The sequence below is a fragment of the Pelophylax lessonae genome (assembly GCF_965119305.1).
Source record: "Pelophylax lessonae genome assembly, chromosome: 10".
Lineage (NCBI taxonomy): Eukaryota > Metazoa > Chordata > Amphibia > Anura > Ranidae > Pelophylax > Pelophylax lessonae.
This window is the reverse complement of record NC_138777.1, coordinates 176,160,318-176,179,401: the sequence shown is the minus strand read 5'-3', so window position 1 is coordinate 176,179,401 and position 19,084 is coordinate 176,160,318. Positions and strand designations below refer to the sequence as shown.

The window sequence follows — 19,084 nt, the reverse complement described above, 5'->3', positions numbered from 1 at the left end:
GCTCATTAGTCCGACGAAACATTTAGGGGGGAAATTGATCTTAACCACTTAAGCCCCGGAAGATTTTACCCCCATTCCGACCAGGGGGTATTTTGCGATTCGGCACTGCGTGAATTTAACGCACAATTGCGCGGTCGTGCGACGCTGTACCTAAACGAATTTGACGTCCTTTTTTTCCCACAAACAGAGCTTTCTTTTGGTGGTATTTGATCACCTGTGCGATTTTTTGATCACGCGCTATAAACAAAAAAAGAGCGTCAATTTTGCAAAAATAGCAATATTTTTCACATTTTTTTATATGAAATTCCCCCCAAAAAAAATGTAAAAATCAAAATTTTTAAAAATTTTCGGCCAATTTATTTTATGCTACCTATGTTTGGTAAAAAAAATCGCAAAAAGCGTATTTTGATTGGTTTGCGCAAAAGTTATCGCGTTTACTAACAAAGGGAAAGATTTTTGTCATTTTTGTTGTTTTTTTTTTTAACGCGTAATGGCGGCGATCTGCGATTTTTTTTGCGGTACTGCGACATTGCGGCGGACAGATCGGACCCTTGACTGACATTTTTGACACTTTTGGGGTTACCAGTGACATTTCTACAGTAATCAGTGCTATACATATGCACTGTTACTGTAAAAATACACTGGTAGTGAAGGGGTTAACTTTATTTGGAAGGGAGGGGCTGTGTGTGTCCCTAGGGGCGTGGTTTCTACTGTGATTGGCTGTGGCTCTAGCTGTAAGGACACTGATCAACGGATCTACATACCAGATCCGTTTTATCAGTGTCTTTGCAGCGAGGAGAATGACAGGCAGTTTGTTTACACAAGCTGCCTGACATTCCCCCTCTCCCCCGCCGATCGCCGAGTGACCGGCGGACATCGGGTCCGCTGGTCACACGCGCGGGGGGGTCCGTGACCACGCGGGAGCGGGAGCGCGCCCCGGGGGGCGCGCGCTCGCTCCCTAGACCCTCACAAGCAAGCAACGTAGCCCTACGTTAGTTTGCCTGTGAGGGGCTGACCGCCGACGTAGATAGTCGTGCGGCGGTCGGCAAGTGGTTAAAGGCCCACAAATTCTCTGCATTGAGTTAATCTGCACATCAAACTTTTATATACATCTGACTGTTTTATGTCTAAAGTAAACCTGAAAGTAAAAGCCGCAATGCAAGATTTGTGATGTCGACATTCATGTTCATATGCAGACCTAGTATCTATAACAAACAATATATGGAACATGTGTTTGAACAGACAGATGGCACCAACTATACACTATAAACCTGCTATGACTTATGCTGTAGTATTAATGGCGATATTGCTGTTTTTTCTTCTTTTTGGGTCTTTACATTGTATTTTTTTTTTACCTATATGCTGTATGTGCATGAGGCATCTGTTATTTACATGTACAGAATATACAGATTGTGCTTAGTGCTTACTAAATCGGCACAAAGGTTGTATTGTTTGCTTGGGCTGTACTGTGCCAGTTTTTTTCTAAATAGGTAATTTCACAATTTTTTGCACTGCAGTTTAAAAATGGGATTTTTTACTTACCGTAAAATCAATTTCTCTGATGTTCATTGACGGGCACAGCTCATTATCTTCATAACCATTGGGTTATACTGCCTCCCACAGGAGTAGGACACTAGGCAGAAAAAGAATCTGGCTATGCCTATGGGCAGTCCCAGGGGGTATACTCCCTCTCCCTGCTATAGGTACTACGTTTAGTTACAAGCAGTGTCAGAAGAATTTACAACTCCACAGAGGGGTGGGTGCTGTGTCCGTCAATGAACATCAGAGAAATGGATTTTACGGTAAGTCAAAAATCCCATTTTCTCTTTCATTCACTGAAGGACACAGCTCCTGATCTTCAAAACCATTGGGATGCCCCAAAGCAGTGTTAAACATGAGGGATCGGAACAACAAATTCCCAAGGCTAAACAGTAGCCAACCAGGCAACAGGAGCCCACCTGAAACAATACATCCTCGAAGAAGATCAGGTCCTCTAAACAGCAGCCTGCAAAACCTTGCGGCCAAAAGAAGCATCCACAGATGACCAGGTGGCCGCCTTGCAAACCTGCGTCACTGACGCCTGATGATGGAAGGCCCAGGAGGCACTAAGCACCCGAGTAGAGTGCGCCTTAAAAGGGAAAGGAAGAACCTGACGCTTGATGGAATAGGCCTGAATCACCATCTGTCTAATCCATCTGGAAACGGTCGCAGAGGAAGCGGACAACCCTTTCCGATGCCCATCCGTGAGCACAAATATTGAGTCTTACTTCCTGAAAGACTCCGTAGCTGCCAGGTACACCCTAATTGCCCACACCACATCCAAGGCATGCAAAGCAATTTCTTTCAGATTTTTAGGCCTGGGACACAGGGAAGGCAACACAATGTAGAGGAGGCCACTGTCAAAACGGAGAGCTGAGCCACTAGAGGAGCCGCATCCAAAGAGGCATCACAGATAAACTGCAGCCCCTGGACCAGCTGTGGTCTGCCAGCCCAGCAAAGGCAGGGGGGGGAGCTGTTCTCTATCCAGGTCACGGCGAAAAAAGCTTAGCCCACTTGGCCAGAGTTTGCGACACCAGGGCAATGGTGAATATCGGCCTCAGTGCCGAACTAGTCAGAGTGTACAAGTACATATTGCGGGCCACAGCCTCCGCCTTCTTGTCAACTGGATCCTTAAAGGCTGGGGACTCTTCAACCGGAAACATGGTTGCCTTGTTCAATCTAGAAACCGGAGGGTCCACCACCGGTGGAACAGTTCACTTCTTAATAAGGGACTCCTCACAGGGGTAACGCCTAGAAGATCGATTAGGGACCCAAAGGGGACGCTTTGGTCATCCCCACTCTTTAGCGGCAATTTTGTAAGGAGACACCTTTGCCGCTCTGGATGGCTTCATGGCGCGTGGTTGCAGACCAAGCAGGGTGACCCACGTCCGCAGCAAACCACGGCAAATTGGCCGCCAGACTACACAAACATAACCGCTGTGCATAGAAACACACAGGCTACAACAAAATGGTGGCCCCGTGTGTCACCACGAGGCTCCCAGGGACCCAGGAAGGATCCCTAGGCCTCAAGCACAGACCCAGGCAGGACGGGTTGCCCTGGCAGGAGCCCCCACTAGGTACTAGGTCCAGCACATCTGATTGTCCAGTCACACCCTCCAGCCCCCATCCCCAGTATAGCGCCCTGCCCCCACCCCAGTAGGTGGACCAGACCACCCAAACAGCCCCAGCATAAGTGAAGGGGGGGTAAGATGGGGGACAGATGAAAGGGGGGTGCTTGACAGGAAGGAGGGGAACCCGGGGGCCCGACTGTCCTAAGGAGGGGTCCACGTCCACCCCAAGACCCTCCAGAGGGAGAGGGGGGACAGCTACTCACTATACCAGGAAGCGGATGGGCACCGCTCCAGACAGAAACCTTCTCCATTGAAATGGGAGGGCTGTTGGCCAGGAAGAGCGTTGCAACTCGGGCCGAGACCTGGTCATATGCGACCTCGGGAGGCGTTTAACTCGCAGGCCAGCCTCTGCCCAGTATGGCTATGTCACGGCCAACCTTGCGTGGAGCTAAGGTCTGCGCCTGCACGCTGGCCAGACTAGGGTGATAACTGGATCTAGATTATCCAGCCCATTGCCCAGTCCGGCAGTTGATTGTAGATCTCACAGGAAAAATCCAGGAGAAAAAACTTCTACATAAATAGAAATAATTTCCCGGGACCAGAGATCCCAGTAAGGAACTAGGTCCTTAGGCAGAAAAAACTGAGTACCTATAGCAGGGAGAGGGAGTATACCCCCTGGGACTGCCCATAGGCATAGCCAGATTCTTTTTCTGCCTGGTGTTCTACTCCTGTAGGGGGTAGTATAACCCAATAGTTATGAAGATCAAGAGCTGTGTCTGTTAATAAACGAAAAAGAAATCATAGTTTCCTAATGTAAACTTTTCTAAATTTTGGTATGGACACAGAGAAATAAAAATCATATATTAAGCTAGTCTTCATAAACAGGCCTCATTACTGTATATAGTTTCATTCCAGGTAATAGGTTAAAGTGTGCAAAATATACCTTTAGCCCCCGTTCACACCAGTGCGACTTTTAATGTGATTTGGCAGCTCAAAATTCCATCACAATTCGGACCCTATGGATCTGTTCAAATCGGTGCCACACTGTCCACACTGACTTCTGCACGGATTTTGAAAAAAGGTTCCTGCAATATTTTTCTGAATTCAGGTGCGATTTGCATAGACATCTGTGCGTGAACTCGCACAGATGTCAGCCAAGTTGCACCTGAAGTCGCACTGACCTGCAGCTTTGAAATTGTGCGATTTCAAGTAAAGTTGCACAATTTCAAAGCCAGATTCGGTGTGAATGGTGGGGGCTATTATTTTATTCATATAGAATGAAATTAGTAATAATTTAAAGTAGAACTATAGGCAAAACCTTTTTCCTCATTTTGGAAAGAGTAAGGGAGAGTCATAACCTCATCAGTTTATTGTTTGCCATCTGTGCACTATTGGAGAGATTTCCCTTTATTTCCTGTCCCATAGCCAAAACAGGAAGTGAGAGGAAATCCCTGCAAATTAAGGGAATCCCTTGGGAACCCCCAGATCACCAGAACTTGTATCCCCATAGGAAGATTTCCCCTCTAACACTTTTCTGGTGACAACCCAAAATTCTGGATTTTCTTTTACTTTCATTTTCAATGATAATGGCAAACAGAACAAATAGAGATTGTGAATCTCCCTGTACCCCGGGGTACCCGATACCCGGAAGGCACAGAAAGTATTAAAAACTGACAGGAGTTCTAATCCCTCTCCACTCTATCCAAAATTTTGAAAAAAGTTTTGGCTTTAGTTGTATTTTAAAGACTATGTCTAATCAAACTTGAAAACTTACTGACAAGTTAAAGAAGTTGTAAAGTCAGGAAGGTTTTTTTATCTTAATGCATTCTATGCATTAGGCCCCTTTCACACGATTGGACCGATCAGGTTCGCCTGTCCGTTTTTCAGACAGACCTGATCGGGCCATCCATTCTCCTCTATAGCGAGGCGGATGTCAGCAGAGATGTGTCCACTGACACCCGTTAGTAAACCGATCCGAAAAGATCCCCTTAAAACAGACAGATGGTGATACGTTCGCCATCCATCCAGCGGGACGGATCGGATGAAAACGGACATGCTGTCTGCTTTCATCCGATCTACCCATAGAGGAGAGCGGAACTCTGTCAGGTCCGTCTCTGCACAGTGAGCAGAGACTTACTTGTCATCCGCCTGCTCAGCAGGGATCAACAGAGCAATCCCCGCTGAACTAGCGGCGTCCGCGGAGTGGATCGGCCCCGTGTGAAAGGGGCCTCGAGATAAAAAGCCTTCTGTGTGTAGCAGCCCCCCCACAGCACCCTTAATACTTACCTGTGCCCCCTCTCTGTCCAGCGATGTCAACAAGTCCCTCGGCTGCCCCGGAACTCTCCCTCCTGATTGGCAGAGATACAATCAAAGTCAGTAAGCAAATCAGGAGAGAGAGGGGGTGGGGTCGAACGGCAGCTCTGTGTCTGAATGGACACACGGAGCTGCAGCTCGACTCGGGTGCCCCCATAGCAAGCTGCTTGCTGTGGGGGCACTCGATAGGGAGGGAGAGGCCAGGTGTAGGAACGAGGGACCCGAGAAGAGGAGGATTCGGGCTGCTTTTTGCAAAACCAACTTCACAGAGGTAAGTATAACATGTTTATAATTTAAAAAAAAAAACGAGACTTTACAATCACTTTAAATTGTTTACCAATGTTACAAATCTCTCATTTAGCCCTGGTTCACATTGATGTGATTTCGGATGCATTCTACAATGCATTGGATGGCATGACAAGTGAAATAACATGATTTTCTATGGAGGCCGATCACATATATGCAGTGAAAATGCGATGCGATTTTAAAAAAGGGTCCTGTGCATCTTTAGAGCTGGAATGTAATTTGCATGTGAAAACAAAGAGAGAGAGAGGGGGGGAGGGGAAAAGAGAAAACCAGGGCATTAAGTCCAAATCGCAACTGTATCCAAATCACATAAAAAACGCATTGAAACTGCATTAACTCGCACTAGATGTGCTCCTTGAAAATCGCACCAGAAAACCTATTCAAATCGCAAGGCATCAGTGTGAACCTAGCCTTACTGAGAATTTTGACAGAAGCATCTCACCACTCTAGTCTCAATGAATGATATTTCAAGCTTACTCTAAAATAATCAGCCAATTTTTGTATCGGTCTGGAGCTCTAATCTTTACCTTTCCTGGTGCTTTCCTGGGATCTCCCACTCGCATTTCCATAGATGGTGGCACTTGATAAATGTCTTGTGACTGAGTCATTGATGGTGGCACCTGGTAGATGTCTTGTCCTGGTCTAACCGATGGTGGGACTTGATAAACATCCTGAGACTGAGGGGGGCTGGTGGATCCCACTGGGACTTGGTATAGTTCCTGTGGTTGATTCATGGAAGGTGGAACCTGATAAATGTCTTGAACTTGACTAGAGAACTGATGTTGAGATAGCTGGCTCTGATACAAGGTAGATTGCTTGGAAGGGGTAGTTTGACCTGGGTGCTGTGGCCCCTGAGGGCTTTGATAAAGTGTCCGTTGCCCTTTAGGTGGTGCTGGAACCAAGTAAACACTGTCTGCACTCGGGCTCTGGTAAGGATGCATAGGTGCATACTGGTTTGAGGAGACGACATTATAGACACCTTGGTTGTTATAAGGCAATGGAGTCTGGGGTGGCTGCTGCTGGGATTGTTGCTGAGGCTTCTGTTGACCTTGATCACCAGCAGCACCTTGTTTCTTGTCATACATACCCACTAGAATCTTAAGCCGATTTCCAGGAACAATGCCCTGTCGTCCATGTAGAGAACATAACCACCATCCATCTAGACCTTGAGTATTACGCTCCAGCACTGTCATGATATCCCCTTTGCGGAAGGATAGCTCATCTGGGGACTCTGCCACATTGTCGTATAGAGCTTTGGCCAATACATTCTGCAAAAAAACAGATACAAAAACATTACTCATTAAAATACTTCTGTGAAGTTAAATAAGAACTTTCAATTCACATTTTATTACTTGCACACATTGAGAAGATTATTTTCATTATGATGAGCTTTCTCATTTGTAGATCTAAAAATATTAAAAAGACTATAGCACTCATTGAAGTTGGCGCTGCACCAGTCAATTGATACAACTATTGAGCCTGACCAGTCTTTCCTCCCAAGTCAAGCTGCTGAATGGTTCACGTGACTATAGAAATGGTGATGACAGCCTATATGCATCAACTGTCTTCTTACAAGTGGACTTTTCCCTTACTGGACCCAACAGATCTTAACAACCTACATCCTATTTCCTTGCTCCCCTTTTTATCCAAACTCCTTGAACGTCTGGTCTACAACCGACTGTGCGACCACCTTGTCGAGAATAGCCTCCTTGATCCCCTTCAGTCTGGATTTCGGCCTCAACACTCTACTGAAACTGCTCTCCTAAAACTGACAAACGATCTACTAACGGCCAAAACCAATGGACACCATTCTGTACTCCTCCTCCTGGACCTTTCTGCTGCCTTTGATACGGTTGACCATCCCCTCCTCCTCAAAAACTCCATGCCTTTGGTCTCCGTGACTGTACTCTTCACTGGTTATCTTCCTACTTATCCAACCGCACCTTTAGCGTTACTTACAATTCCACTTCCTCCTCTCCTCTTCCCTTCTCTGTTGGGGTCCCCCAAGGCTCTGTTCTTGGACCCCTCCTATTTTCAATCTACACCTCCTCTCTGGGTCAGCTGATAGCCTCCCACGGCTTCCAATACCATCTCTACGCTGACGATACACAAATCTATTTATCCACCCCTCAGCTCTCTCCCTCAGTCGCCGCACGTATCACTAATTTACTATCTGATACATCGGTCTGGATGTCACACCACTTCCTCAAACTCAATCCCTCCAAAACCGAGCTAATAATTTTTCCTCCACCACGTGCCCCTTCTCCTAATCTCTCTGTCAAAATGGATGGAATTACTGTCAGCCCATCCCCGCATGCCAAGGTCCTAGGTGTTGTCCTGGACTCTGAACTCTCAAGGCCCACATGCAATCGCTGTCTAAATCTTGCCGCCTTAACCTCCGCAACATCTCCAAAATACGCCCCTTTCTAACCAAAGACACAACAAAGCTCCTAGTTCACTCCCTGGTCATCTCGCGCCTCGACTACTGCAATTCCCTTCTCATTGGCTTACTTCTACACAGGCTATCCCCCCTTCAATCCATCATGAAAGCTGCCGACAGACTCATCCATCTTACCAAACACTCAGTGTCTGCCGCTCCTTTCTGTCAAGCCCTCCACTGGCTTCCGCTCACCCAACGAATCAAATTCAAAATACTAACAACATCTTACAAAGCCATCCAAAGCTTAGCCCCCAACTACATCACTAGCCCAGTCTCAATATACCAACCTAATCTCTCTTTTCGTTCCTCTCAAAACCTCCTGCTCTCTAGCTCCCTCATTACCTCCTCCCATGCTCGCCTCCAGGACTTTACCAGAGCCTCTCCAATCCCATGGAACTCCTTAACCTTATCTGTCTGATTATCTCCTACTCTATTAGCTTTTAGGCGATCTCTGAAAGCCCTCCTCTTCAGAAAAGCCTATCCTACCCACACCTAACAACTCTACCTCCATTTTATCCATCTGCCCACCCCCCTCGGGTTACTGCCTTTTGTTTCACTTGACCCTCCCTTCTAGATTGTAAGCTCTAACGAGCAGGGCCCTCTGATTCCTCCTGTATTGAATTGTACTGTAACTGTATTGTCTTCCCCCACACTGTAAAGCGCTGCGTAAACTGTTGGCGCTATATAAATCCTGTATAATAATAATAATTATGGACATTTACTATCTGCAGATGCAAAAAAAGGCCCTGATAGCCAACAAGATCATATATAAAAGATCAAGCTTTAAATATCAAAATCTGTGATAATTACATCTTTCATGTAGAGGTACCTGAACACAAAACAATGATAAAAATGGCAGATGTTTTTACATATTACAGTACAACAGAATCCAATCAAATTAAAGTGGACCTTTACTCGAAAACCTCCATTACTCGAAAACCTCCATTACACTAAAAATAAAAAATAAATGTTTTTGATTTAGATACACTTTAATAGCCAACAACTCCTGTGCCACACTTTATGGCATCCTTTCTCAACCTGGATTACGTGGTACCCTAGGGCAGTGGTCCTCAACTCCGGTGCTCGGGGCCCACTAACAGGCCAGGTTTTAAGTATTACCTTGGGGAGATGCAGACTAGAATACTGCAATCACTGAGCAGCAAATGAGATCACCTGTGATGTAATTTAGTTATCTTGCAAACCTGGCCTGTTAGTGGGCCCCGAGGACCAGGGTTGAGGACCACTGCCCTAGGGCACCAGAGCTTCTTAGGGGTTCTTGACAACTGAGGAACCATCAACATAAGGGGCAAGATCTTTCCACAACTTACTGATCACATTAATATACCATTAGTTTTAGATATAATAATTTTAGCATTATTTCAAGAGTTCCTCTGGTTTCAAACGGTTGAGAAAGGATGTTCTAGGGGAAACAAAAAAAAACATCTTAACCCCACCAATAGCTTTTTTTTTGCTAAAGGCATTTCCATCAGGAACCCCATAGAAAGACTACTTTGATCATAACACTAATATATTGAATATAAATTTGCAGAAACATGGGATCTCTGGAAAAGTAGTGTAGTGTTGTGAAATATTATCTTGGCAGAGACTCATGATGGAATGCAAAGTATCCAGCAGCAGAGATTTAGAGGTCAGGGATCTCAAGTTCAAAGCCAACGCTGCTTAAGCTCTGTGTTTCTGAGGGCGAAGTGGAAATAGTCTCCCCAGCCATAAGAGGCACCAGCAAACAAACCACTACATTCCAGTCAACAATCAAAGGCCTATATGTGCAGGATTCTCCCATGGAAAGAAGGCAACATGGACAACAAACACAAGGCAGATAGTTCTTATGATCACTGTTTGACATGTTGGTGTCAAGACCAGCTGTCAACGCCTGTCTTCTACTCTATTCATATAGAATTAACAAATGTATTTTGTTTTAGACTATCTCTAACTAAATACCCATGCATTGCTTCCAAATGGAACATCTTCAAAGATCCCTACGTTGTTCCTTACCAAACAGTATCCGCTTCTAGTTAAAGTACATTTTCACCTTTTGCATGGATCGGGGATAATAATATGATAACCATTTAAGGCCCCTAGTCTGGCCACAGGTGCACTTTATGGAAACGACTATATGGGTTCTTTCACACGGGCGTTCCGTATGTCCGTTTTTCATCCCATCCGTTTGCGGATGAAAAACGGACATAATGTATCTCTATGTAAATACGGATGTCATCGGATGATCATCCTCTGACATCCGTTTTTTGTCAGTTCAGTTCAGTTCAGTTCAGTTTTTTTGAATGGAGGAGAACCGTATTTTTTCTTCCTTTCAAAAAACGGAACTGAAGCAAAAACGGATGTCAGTGGTGTCATCCGCAGACATCCGTATTTACATAGACATGCATTATGTCAGTTTTTCATCCGCAAACGGATGGGATGAAAAACGGACATACGGACCGGATGACACAAGTGTCATCCGTGTCCGTTACAAAAAAAAAAAAAGGACCTGATCGGGCAAAAAAAAAGGAACGCCCGTGTGAAAGAGCCCTTAGGGTCCTTTCACACGGCCGCTCCGCTGCTTTCCGTGTGTCCGCAAATCATCCTATTTTTTTGCGGATGATTTGCGGACATCAATGTAAGTGAATGGCACTGTGGATGTCAGCGGAATACCATCCGCTGACATCCGATTTTCCTCCTTTCAGTTCTGTTCCGTTTTTACGAATGGAACAGAACCCCATTTTTCCATCCGTGTAAAAAACGGAAAGGAAGGAAAATCGGATGTCAGCGGTGTCATCCGCTGACATCCGCAGTGCCATATACTTACATTAGGTCCGCATATCATCCGCAAACGGATGGGATGATATGCGGGCACACGGAGCGGATGACACAAATGTCATCCGCTCCGTGGAAAAAAAAAAAAAAGTCCCGCAGCGGACCAGGAGCCTATCTGAGATTGTAGGCTTGCATTTCCCACTAATCACTGGCCAGTGAGGCCGTCCACTAAAGGGGCCTGCATTATTATTTTGATGATAGTTTCTGAATGCCTATACAGCCCACAGGTTTGCTCTATAAAAAAATAGCAAATTTTTAGCTATACATGTACATAAAAAAACTATATTCAGAACTACTAAGAATGTTTGTATGTGCAATAAAATGTATCTGTGGTGTTGAATGGATGTACATTGAGCAACGCACTTTTCCTGTTTTTTACTGTTTACAAGGCAGCAAAGCATTCATGTCCGATCACTTACGTAAGTTCAATATGCGTGTTATCACTGCTGTCAGCAGACACACCTGTGGACAGATCTGTCAAACATTAACGTGTCTGCTTACTGCTGAGTTTCTGGAACTATCTTACCATCCCTATATAAATTACATTCAGAGTTAATGCATTATTATACTGCAGCAGGTTGTTAGAATCTTGTCTGGGACAAGCCCACACAAAAACTATTTTCATTTGTTTTAAGCGGAAGCCAGGAGGTCGAATAAAGCATAAGTTTGCTTAACTACTCAAGTACCAGCCTGTAAATCATCTTTATTACCAGGCCATTTTTTCATAAATAAATGGCATAAATAGCATAAACAAAAAGCCAAGGAGTAGCATAGGTAGGCAAAAAGGAACGTGCCATACACAAGGGGGTGGTATATTCCAAACCCCCAAACCGACATAATACACCAGAGATGGTAAAGCTGGTAGGTTTTATTTGTGTAGTGGACGTTGATGCCCATAAACTAGCCCAACATGTTTTGCGGATCACCGCTTCTTCAGGGGCAATTTTGGACCGCTCCCATGTCCGCCCTGGGGTTATCTACCCTATTTACGATCTTTTGTCCGTCCTTCTTGTTTTAGGATTAGTCTAGCTGCAGGTGGGTTTTTTGGCCTTACCCTATGCTCTTCGTTGTGACCCCTACATCCTAAAGACCACTTATGTGTAAAAATGTATTATAAATAAATAAAAGGGACCGGATGGCTTGCACCCGAGGGTTCTTAATGAGCTCAGCCAGGTGATTGCCAGACCATTATTCTTGATCTTTAAGGATAGTTTACGGACGGGTATGGTGCCAGCTGATTGGAAAAAAGCCAACGTGGTACCAATATTTAAGAAGGGGCCGAGATATATCCCGGGTAACTATAGGCCGGTCAGCCTAACATCTGTAGTCTTCAAAATTTTGGAGGGGATGTTAAGGGACCACATACAAGACTTTAGTAATAAAAACGGTATTATAAGTAGTAATCAGCATGGATTTATGAAAAATCGTTCTTGCCAAACCAATCTATTAACCTTCTACGATGAAGTGAGCAGCCACCTAGATAAAGGTAAGCCTGTGGATGTGGTGTATCTGGACTTTGCAAAGGCCTTTGACACCGTTCCCCACAAACGATTACTGTACAAACTAAGGAAGGTAGGTATGGACCATAAGGTGAGTACCTGGATAGAGAACTGGCTCCAGGGGAGAGTACAGAGGGTGGTGATTAATGGGGAGTACTCGGATTGGGCGGGTGTGGAAAGTGGGGTCCCCCAGGGTTCTGTCCTGGGACCAATCCTGTTTAATTTGTTCATAAATGATCTAGAGGAGGGGATATCGAGTACAATCTCAGTATTTGCAGATGATACTAAACTAGGCATGCCAATATCTTCTATGCAGGATGTGGAAACCTTGCAAGCAGACCTGAACAAAATAACGGGGTGGGCAACTACATGGCAGATGAGATTTAATGTAGAAAAATGTAAAGTAATGCACTTGGGGGCCAGAAACCAGAAAGCAAGCTACTCACTAGGGGGGGAACCTCTGGGTGAGTCTAGGATGGAAAAGGACTTGGGGGTACTGGTAGACAACAAGCTTGGCAGTGGCATGCAATGCCAAGCCGCCGCAAGCAAAGCCAACAGAATGCTGGGATGTATAAAAAAGGGGATTCACTCCAGAAATAAAGAGATTATTCTCCCACTCTACAAGACTCTGGTCCGACCACATCTGGAGTATGCTGTCCAGTTCTGGGCACCGGTCCTCAGGAAGGATGTGCTGGAATTGGAGAAAGTCCAGAGAAGGGCAACAAAAATAATTAGGGGAATGGAGGACATCAGCTATGAGGAAAGACTACAAGCACTGAACCTTTTCTCTCTGGAGAAAAGACGATTGAGGGGGGATATGATATCAATGTACAAATACTGTACTGGTGACCCGAGCATAAGGAACAAACTATTCAGAGAAAGGAGATACAATAAGACACGTGGCCACTCACTAAAACTAGAGGAAAGGCGGTTTAACCTTAAAGTGCGTAAGGGGTTCTTCACTGTAAGAGCAGTAAGGATGTGGAATTCTCTTCCACAAGCGGTCGTATCAGCAGGGAGCATCGATAATTTCAAAAAACTATTAGATGGACACCTTAAAGACCACAACATACAGGGGTATACAATGTACGGTTAAAAGCAAACACACACACGCATCATAGGTTGAACTGGATGGACTGATGTCTTTTTTCAACCTTACTAACTATGTAACTATGTAACTATTGTAACAGGAAGTCAGCTAAATCTGGGAATGTAGTCACAGGAAGGAGATACATTTCTACCTGATTTAGAAAGTCCATTAATTAATTTAGGGTGTTGGCTACAGAGCTAGCCAGCAGGAAGTTGAAAGGCCTTCACCTGTTCAGAATGAGGGAGTTAAGGCTCTATAATTTGTTCAGAGAAATTCCTATTGTTTGCTGCCTCCTGTCGCCGTGTAGGCTGGGAGAGGAGGACAGACATACGTGTACCTCCCGACGCCGTGTGGGCATGGGAGAAGGACTGCTGCCGCCTGTCGCCGTGTGGGCTGGGAGAGGGGGACAGTCGGATGTGTGCCTCCCGACAAGCTGGTGAGCATGGGAGAAGACCCCCTAAAGCGATGTGAAGCTAAGGAGGGTAACCACGAGTGAAGACGTCTCAAAGGTGAGAAGACAAAGTGTTCCATGTGAAGAGTGTGAAGAGTAATGGGACCTGTTAAATGAACTGTGTTCAATATGAAGAATCTGAAGAGTAAAGGATCCTGTTATAAATGAACATGTGCTGTGTGAAAGAAAACAAAGGGACATGTTCAATGGACAATGTTTGTGCTGTGTGAAAAGCAAACAAATGGACATTTGAGTGTCTGCTGTAGGATCAGCAGTGTCGGCCCAACAGTAGGTTGGGAAGACTTCTTAGGTAGGTTCCAGCGTGAGAAGGTAGCCGCCCACAGAGGCAAGGATTTATTTTGTCTTTTATTTTATTTTGGCTGTTTTGACGCTTGCAATTGTGTGAAGTAAATTGCATGAATAAATCAGTCTTGTTTTCAACCTCTGCTCGGCTATATCTCTGTGAAAACGCACCCCCAAAAGGGTCACCCATACGCCTACCACCGAGCTAATCCCTTACATATGGTGGAGGTATGCAGTGGGCATAAGCAGAGATCCCTGCAAGGAAGTGCAAATGTTTGATGAACTTTATCTGGTGCATGAGATTGCACAATCTATGTGTGCAGGAGAGAAGATCCTGACAAAAAAAAAAAAAGTGTTTTAAAGAGACAGCGGTCTCAAAATTATTTGATGAACTTTGTTGTGTCTGGTGCAAGTGACTGCACAAACTGTGTGTGCAGGAAAAGAGATCTTGCAAGAGAGAGAAAAACTACATGTGTTAAAGAGACAGTGGTCTGAAAATTTTTTGCTGGACTGTGAAAAATTTGTGGAGTTATTGAAGATGGGGCGATCCAAACGCCTGAAAAATGCAAAGATAGATGAAATGAGAGACCGGATTCTATGGATGGAGGGGATGTTGCCGTCTGAACCAGCCCCATCCATGCCTAAAGAGAGTCTACTAAAGAGGAAGGTTGTTGTCCCTAGCAACACTGATGAAACCGCTATGGAGACGCAGTGTGCTCAGATGAAAAGTAAACTCAAAATGGAGGAGATGTTGAAACATCTGATTATATCAAATGCAGCTCAACAGCAAGCAAATGCAGCTCAACAGCAGGCAAATGCGGATTTTCAGCAGAGCTTTGCAGCTCAACAAAAGGCTCATCAAGAGAGCATGGCAGGCTGGAAACAGAGACGCCAGCAGCCAATGGAGGCCATCGGTTTGGAAGAAACCGAGTATGTGTGCAGGGCTGAGTTGGATGCCTTGCAACGGAAAATGGAAGAAAAGGAACAAGCCTTGGAATTGCTTAAAATGGAGCATAGAAACTTGCAGGAAATGAATGAACTACTCAAGTCTCATGTGTTACAGTGGGAAGAATCCACTGCTCTTCTTTTGGTCGAGTTGCAAAAACGCAGAGAGACTATAATGGAGAAAGATACCATCCTCATGGAAAAGGAAAGTGAAATTCAGACTTTGCAGAAGCAAAGTATGGCTGATATGTTGGAGTTGCGTAATCAGCTGGAAAAAAGTCTTCAGTCTTTGGGAGCTACAAAAATAGACCTGCAGGAGTCGCAGGAACAGAATGTCGCTCTGAAAACGACATTGTCTCTCAGCGACAACGAGAAAAGTGAAAGAGAGGCTAAATTACTGAGTACTGTGTATGAGCTCACTACTTTGAGCAATGTGGTAAATGAATGGCGTGCGGACTGTGAAAGTTGGAAAGGGGAAGCCCAACGTGTCCAGCAGCAGTTAAAGGAGAAAGAAGCCTGTGTGGCAGAATTACATTCTTATTCCCAGATGCTAGCCAATGAGGTGAAGGCTCTTATGCAGGGAAAAGGAGATTGTGAACATAAGAGGGAAAAAGTAGAGGCACAGCTTCTGGAATCGCAAGTCAAGGTGTCAGAAGGTGACCGATTGTGTGCTAAGCTGTCAGAGAAGGCAAACCGACTGCAGGTTGAGTTGGACAATGTTATAAATCAGCTTTCTCAAGCAGACAGAAAATCTAGAGAAATTGCGGAAGATTTTTCTATCTTGGAATCGCAGCTGCAAGACACGCAGGAACTCTTACAGGAAGAGAGGTGTCAAAGGCTGAGTTTTAGCACAAAGCTCAAACAAATGGAAGATGAGAAAAATGGCTTCCTGGAACAATTAAAAGAGGAGGCAGAAGCAAAGAAAAACCTATCAGAGCAAGTCGCAACATTGCAAGCTCAGATAGCGGATATGAAAAAACGCATGGAAGAAAGCGTTGGTTCATTACAGTGTGTTGAAGATGTGAAAAAGAAGTTTGATCAGATGCTTGGTGAAGAGAAGACTGTGTCTGCAAAATATGCAGAAGAACGCGCACGTGCAGAAACGGAGGTGCGTGATAACGAGAGCAAAGCCCTGTTCTTGGCTCGCTCTTTGGAGGAAGCTCTAGAGTGTAAGGCTGAACTAGAAAGTGTTAACAAACAGCTGCATACAGAAATGGAAGAATTGGTCAGCTCCAAGGATGATGTTGTGAAAAGAGTTCAGGAGCTAGAAAAGTCTAAGCGAGCCTTAGAACAGCAAGTAGAAGAGATGAAGATTCCGTTGCAGGAACTGGAAGAGGAATTCCAGGCAACAGAGGATCTGTCCCAAAGAGGGGATAGTGTGCCTGATGCAGTTTTTAAAAGGATCAGTGTTTTGGGGTCTGTCCTGAGTGAGCCTCAGAAATGTGATGACATGTGGCTTGAATCACCCCTTTGGAATAAACCGTTCCTTCAAAAACTTCAAGCATTGGAAAATGTATCATTAGAGCTTCAGCAAACAAAGGAGCTGAGTAAGAAATGTGATGATTTCTCAGTTCAGGCTGAAAACCTAGTGGGGAAAACTAAGGCTGTTGGTGAAAACGTGAAGCAAATGAATAAGTGCCTTTCAGGGAGTGTTTCCAAAATGGAACTGGTGAAAGACGGGTGGCAGAAGTTTGATCGTGATCTTGAGATGCATTCCATGTGGAATTCAGATAGAGAAAAAGAACTAGGTGACCTTGAGCGGTCAAATAGTTCAGCAGAAAGTGCATTGAAGAAACCTGTAAAAGAATGTGTTGCAGTTCCATGCTTCTTCACTGATGCAGAGAGGAGGTCTATAATGGATACCACCCAGATCGCTGGGTTCAACTGTGTTGTTGCCTTTAACCCCTATGTTGGTGTAAGGAAAGTTGATGATGTTCTGGTTGACTACTTCTGTGAAGAGTTTGGCAAGAAATATAAACTGAATATCAAATCAAATAGTAGGCCTTTACTGCGACTCGCTCAGGAGGGCGAAAAGTTTAAGAAGTTGATGAGTGCAAATGCTTCCGATCTGCCTATGAATATGAAATGTTTGGTGAATGATATTGATATCTCTGGGAAAAGGAACAGGGGTCACTTTGAAGAAATGTGTGACAGCCTGTTGTCTCAATTGGAAAATCCTCTGCACAGCATCTTAGAGCAAGCAAAGCTCAAGAAGGAAGATCATTCCCTTTTACAACAAAAAGTCAATGATTGTGTACAGATGTATGGAGAGGCAACTCAAGTCACAGAGGGATGTCAAGAGTCCCTACTTGGAACAAAGCTTAGTGAAGCAAAGGTTCTCAAAGTTTTGTGGAAAACATTTATGGATTGCAGAGAGAGGCGTCTTAAGAATGTTGAAGACATTAAGACTAGCCCAATTGAGTTGCCTATGGATCACGGTCCTCCATGGTGGATTGGACAGACGGTTATGAGAGACAAGCTGTCTGACATTTATGAGAAAGCTGTCAATGAAGATGACAGAAACGAGAAGGAGCAAAATGATGCCAAAAATGCAGTTGAAGAATGTGTATATGAGATGAGAGACAAACTGTGTGGCATTTATGAGAAATCCGTCAATGAAGATGACAAAACCGTTTCATCCGGAAGCTTGAGGATAATAGGAGGCTTATCAGTGAGTCAGCAGTGCTTGACACATGCGTGCCTGGAAATCTGTGTCCCAACCCTAGGGTTGAAACAAGAGGGGGGGGTATGTAACAGGAAGTCAGCTAAATCTGGGAATGTAGTCACAGGAAGGAGATACATTTCTACCTGATTTAGAAAGTCCATTAATTAATTTAGGGTGTTGGCTACAGAGCTAGCCAGCAGGAAGTTGAAAGGCCTTCACCTGTTCAGAATGAGGGAGTTAAGGCTCTATAATTTGTTCAGAGAAATTCCTATTGTTTGCTGCCTCCTGTCGCCGTGTAGGCTGGGAGAGGAGGACAGACATACGTGTACCTCCCGACGCCGTGTGGGCATGGGAGAAGGACTGCTGCCGCCTGTCGCCGTGTGGGCTGGGAGAGGGGGACAGTCGGATGTGTGCCTCCCGACAAGCTGGTGAGCATGGGAGAAGACCCCCTAAAGCGATGTGAAGCTAAGGAGGGTAACCACGAGTGAAGACGTCTCAAAGGTGAGAAGACAAAGTGTTCCATGTGAAGAGTGTGAAGAGTAATGGGACCTGTTAAATGAACTGTGTTCAATATGAAGAATCTGAAGAGTAAAGGATCCTGTTATAAATGAACATGTGCTGTGTGAAAGAAAACAAAGGGACATGTTCAATGGACAATGTTTGTGCTGTGTGAAAAGCAAACAAATGGACATTTGAGTGTCTGCTGTAGGATCAGCAGTGTCGGCCCAACAGTAGGTTGGGAAGACTTCTTAGGTAGGTTCCAGCGTGAGAAGGTAGCCGCCCACAGAGGCAAGGATTTATTTTGTCTTTTATTTTATTTTGGCTGTTTTGACGCTTGCAATTGTGTGAAGTAAATTGCATGAATAAATCAGTCTTGTTTTCAACCTCTGCTCGGCTATATCTCTGTGAAAACGCACCCCCAAAAGGGTCACCCATACGCCTACCACCGAGCTAATCCCTTACACTATGTAATTATGTTTGTCAATATATTTATTCTTTTTTTCTTATTTTAGTAGCATTTGTGATGTCCTTACATCTGCGTAAATGTATTCACCTCTTTCGCTATGACATTAAAGTTTTGTCATTAAAGACCATCGACAGAGTTAATATCCACAATCCGCTACGTCTAC

General features: G+C 44.7%; 1 protein-coding gene across 1 annotated transcript in view; it reads right to left on the bottom strand.

Moving 5' to 3' along the window:
- Nucleotides 1-19,084, bottom strand: part of BCAR1 (BCAR1 scaffold protein, Cas family member) — a gene marked incomplete at its 5' end in the record, with an annotated part of 236,411 nt that overhangs the window by 108,975 nt on the left and 108,352 nt on the right. Inside the window, one exon of the mRNA XM_082271033.1 lies at nucleotides 6,257-6,997. Within this exon, the coding sequence (XP_082127159.1) occupies nucleotides 6,257-6,997 (741 nt within the window). The remainder of the gene's footprint in view (nucleotides 1-6,256; nucleotides 6,998-19,084) is intronic.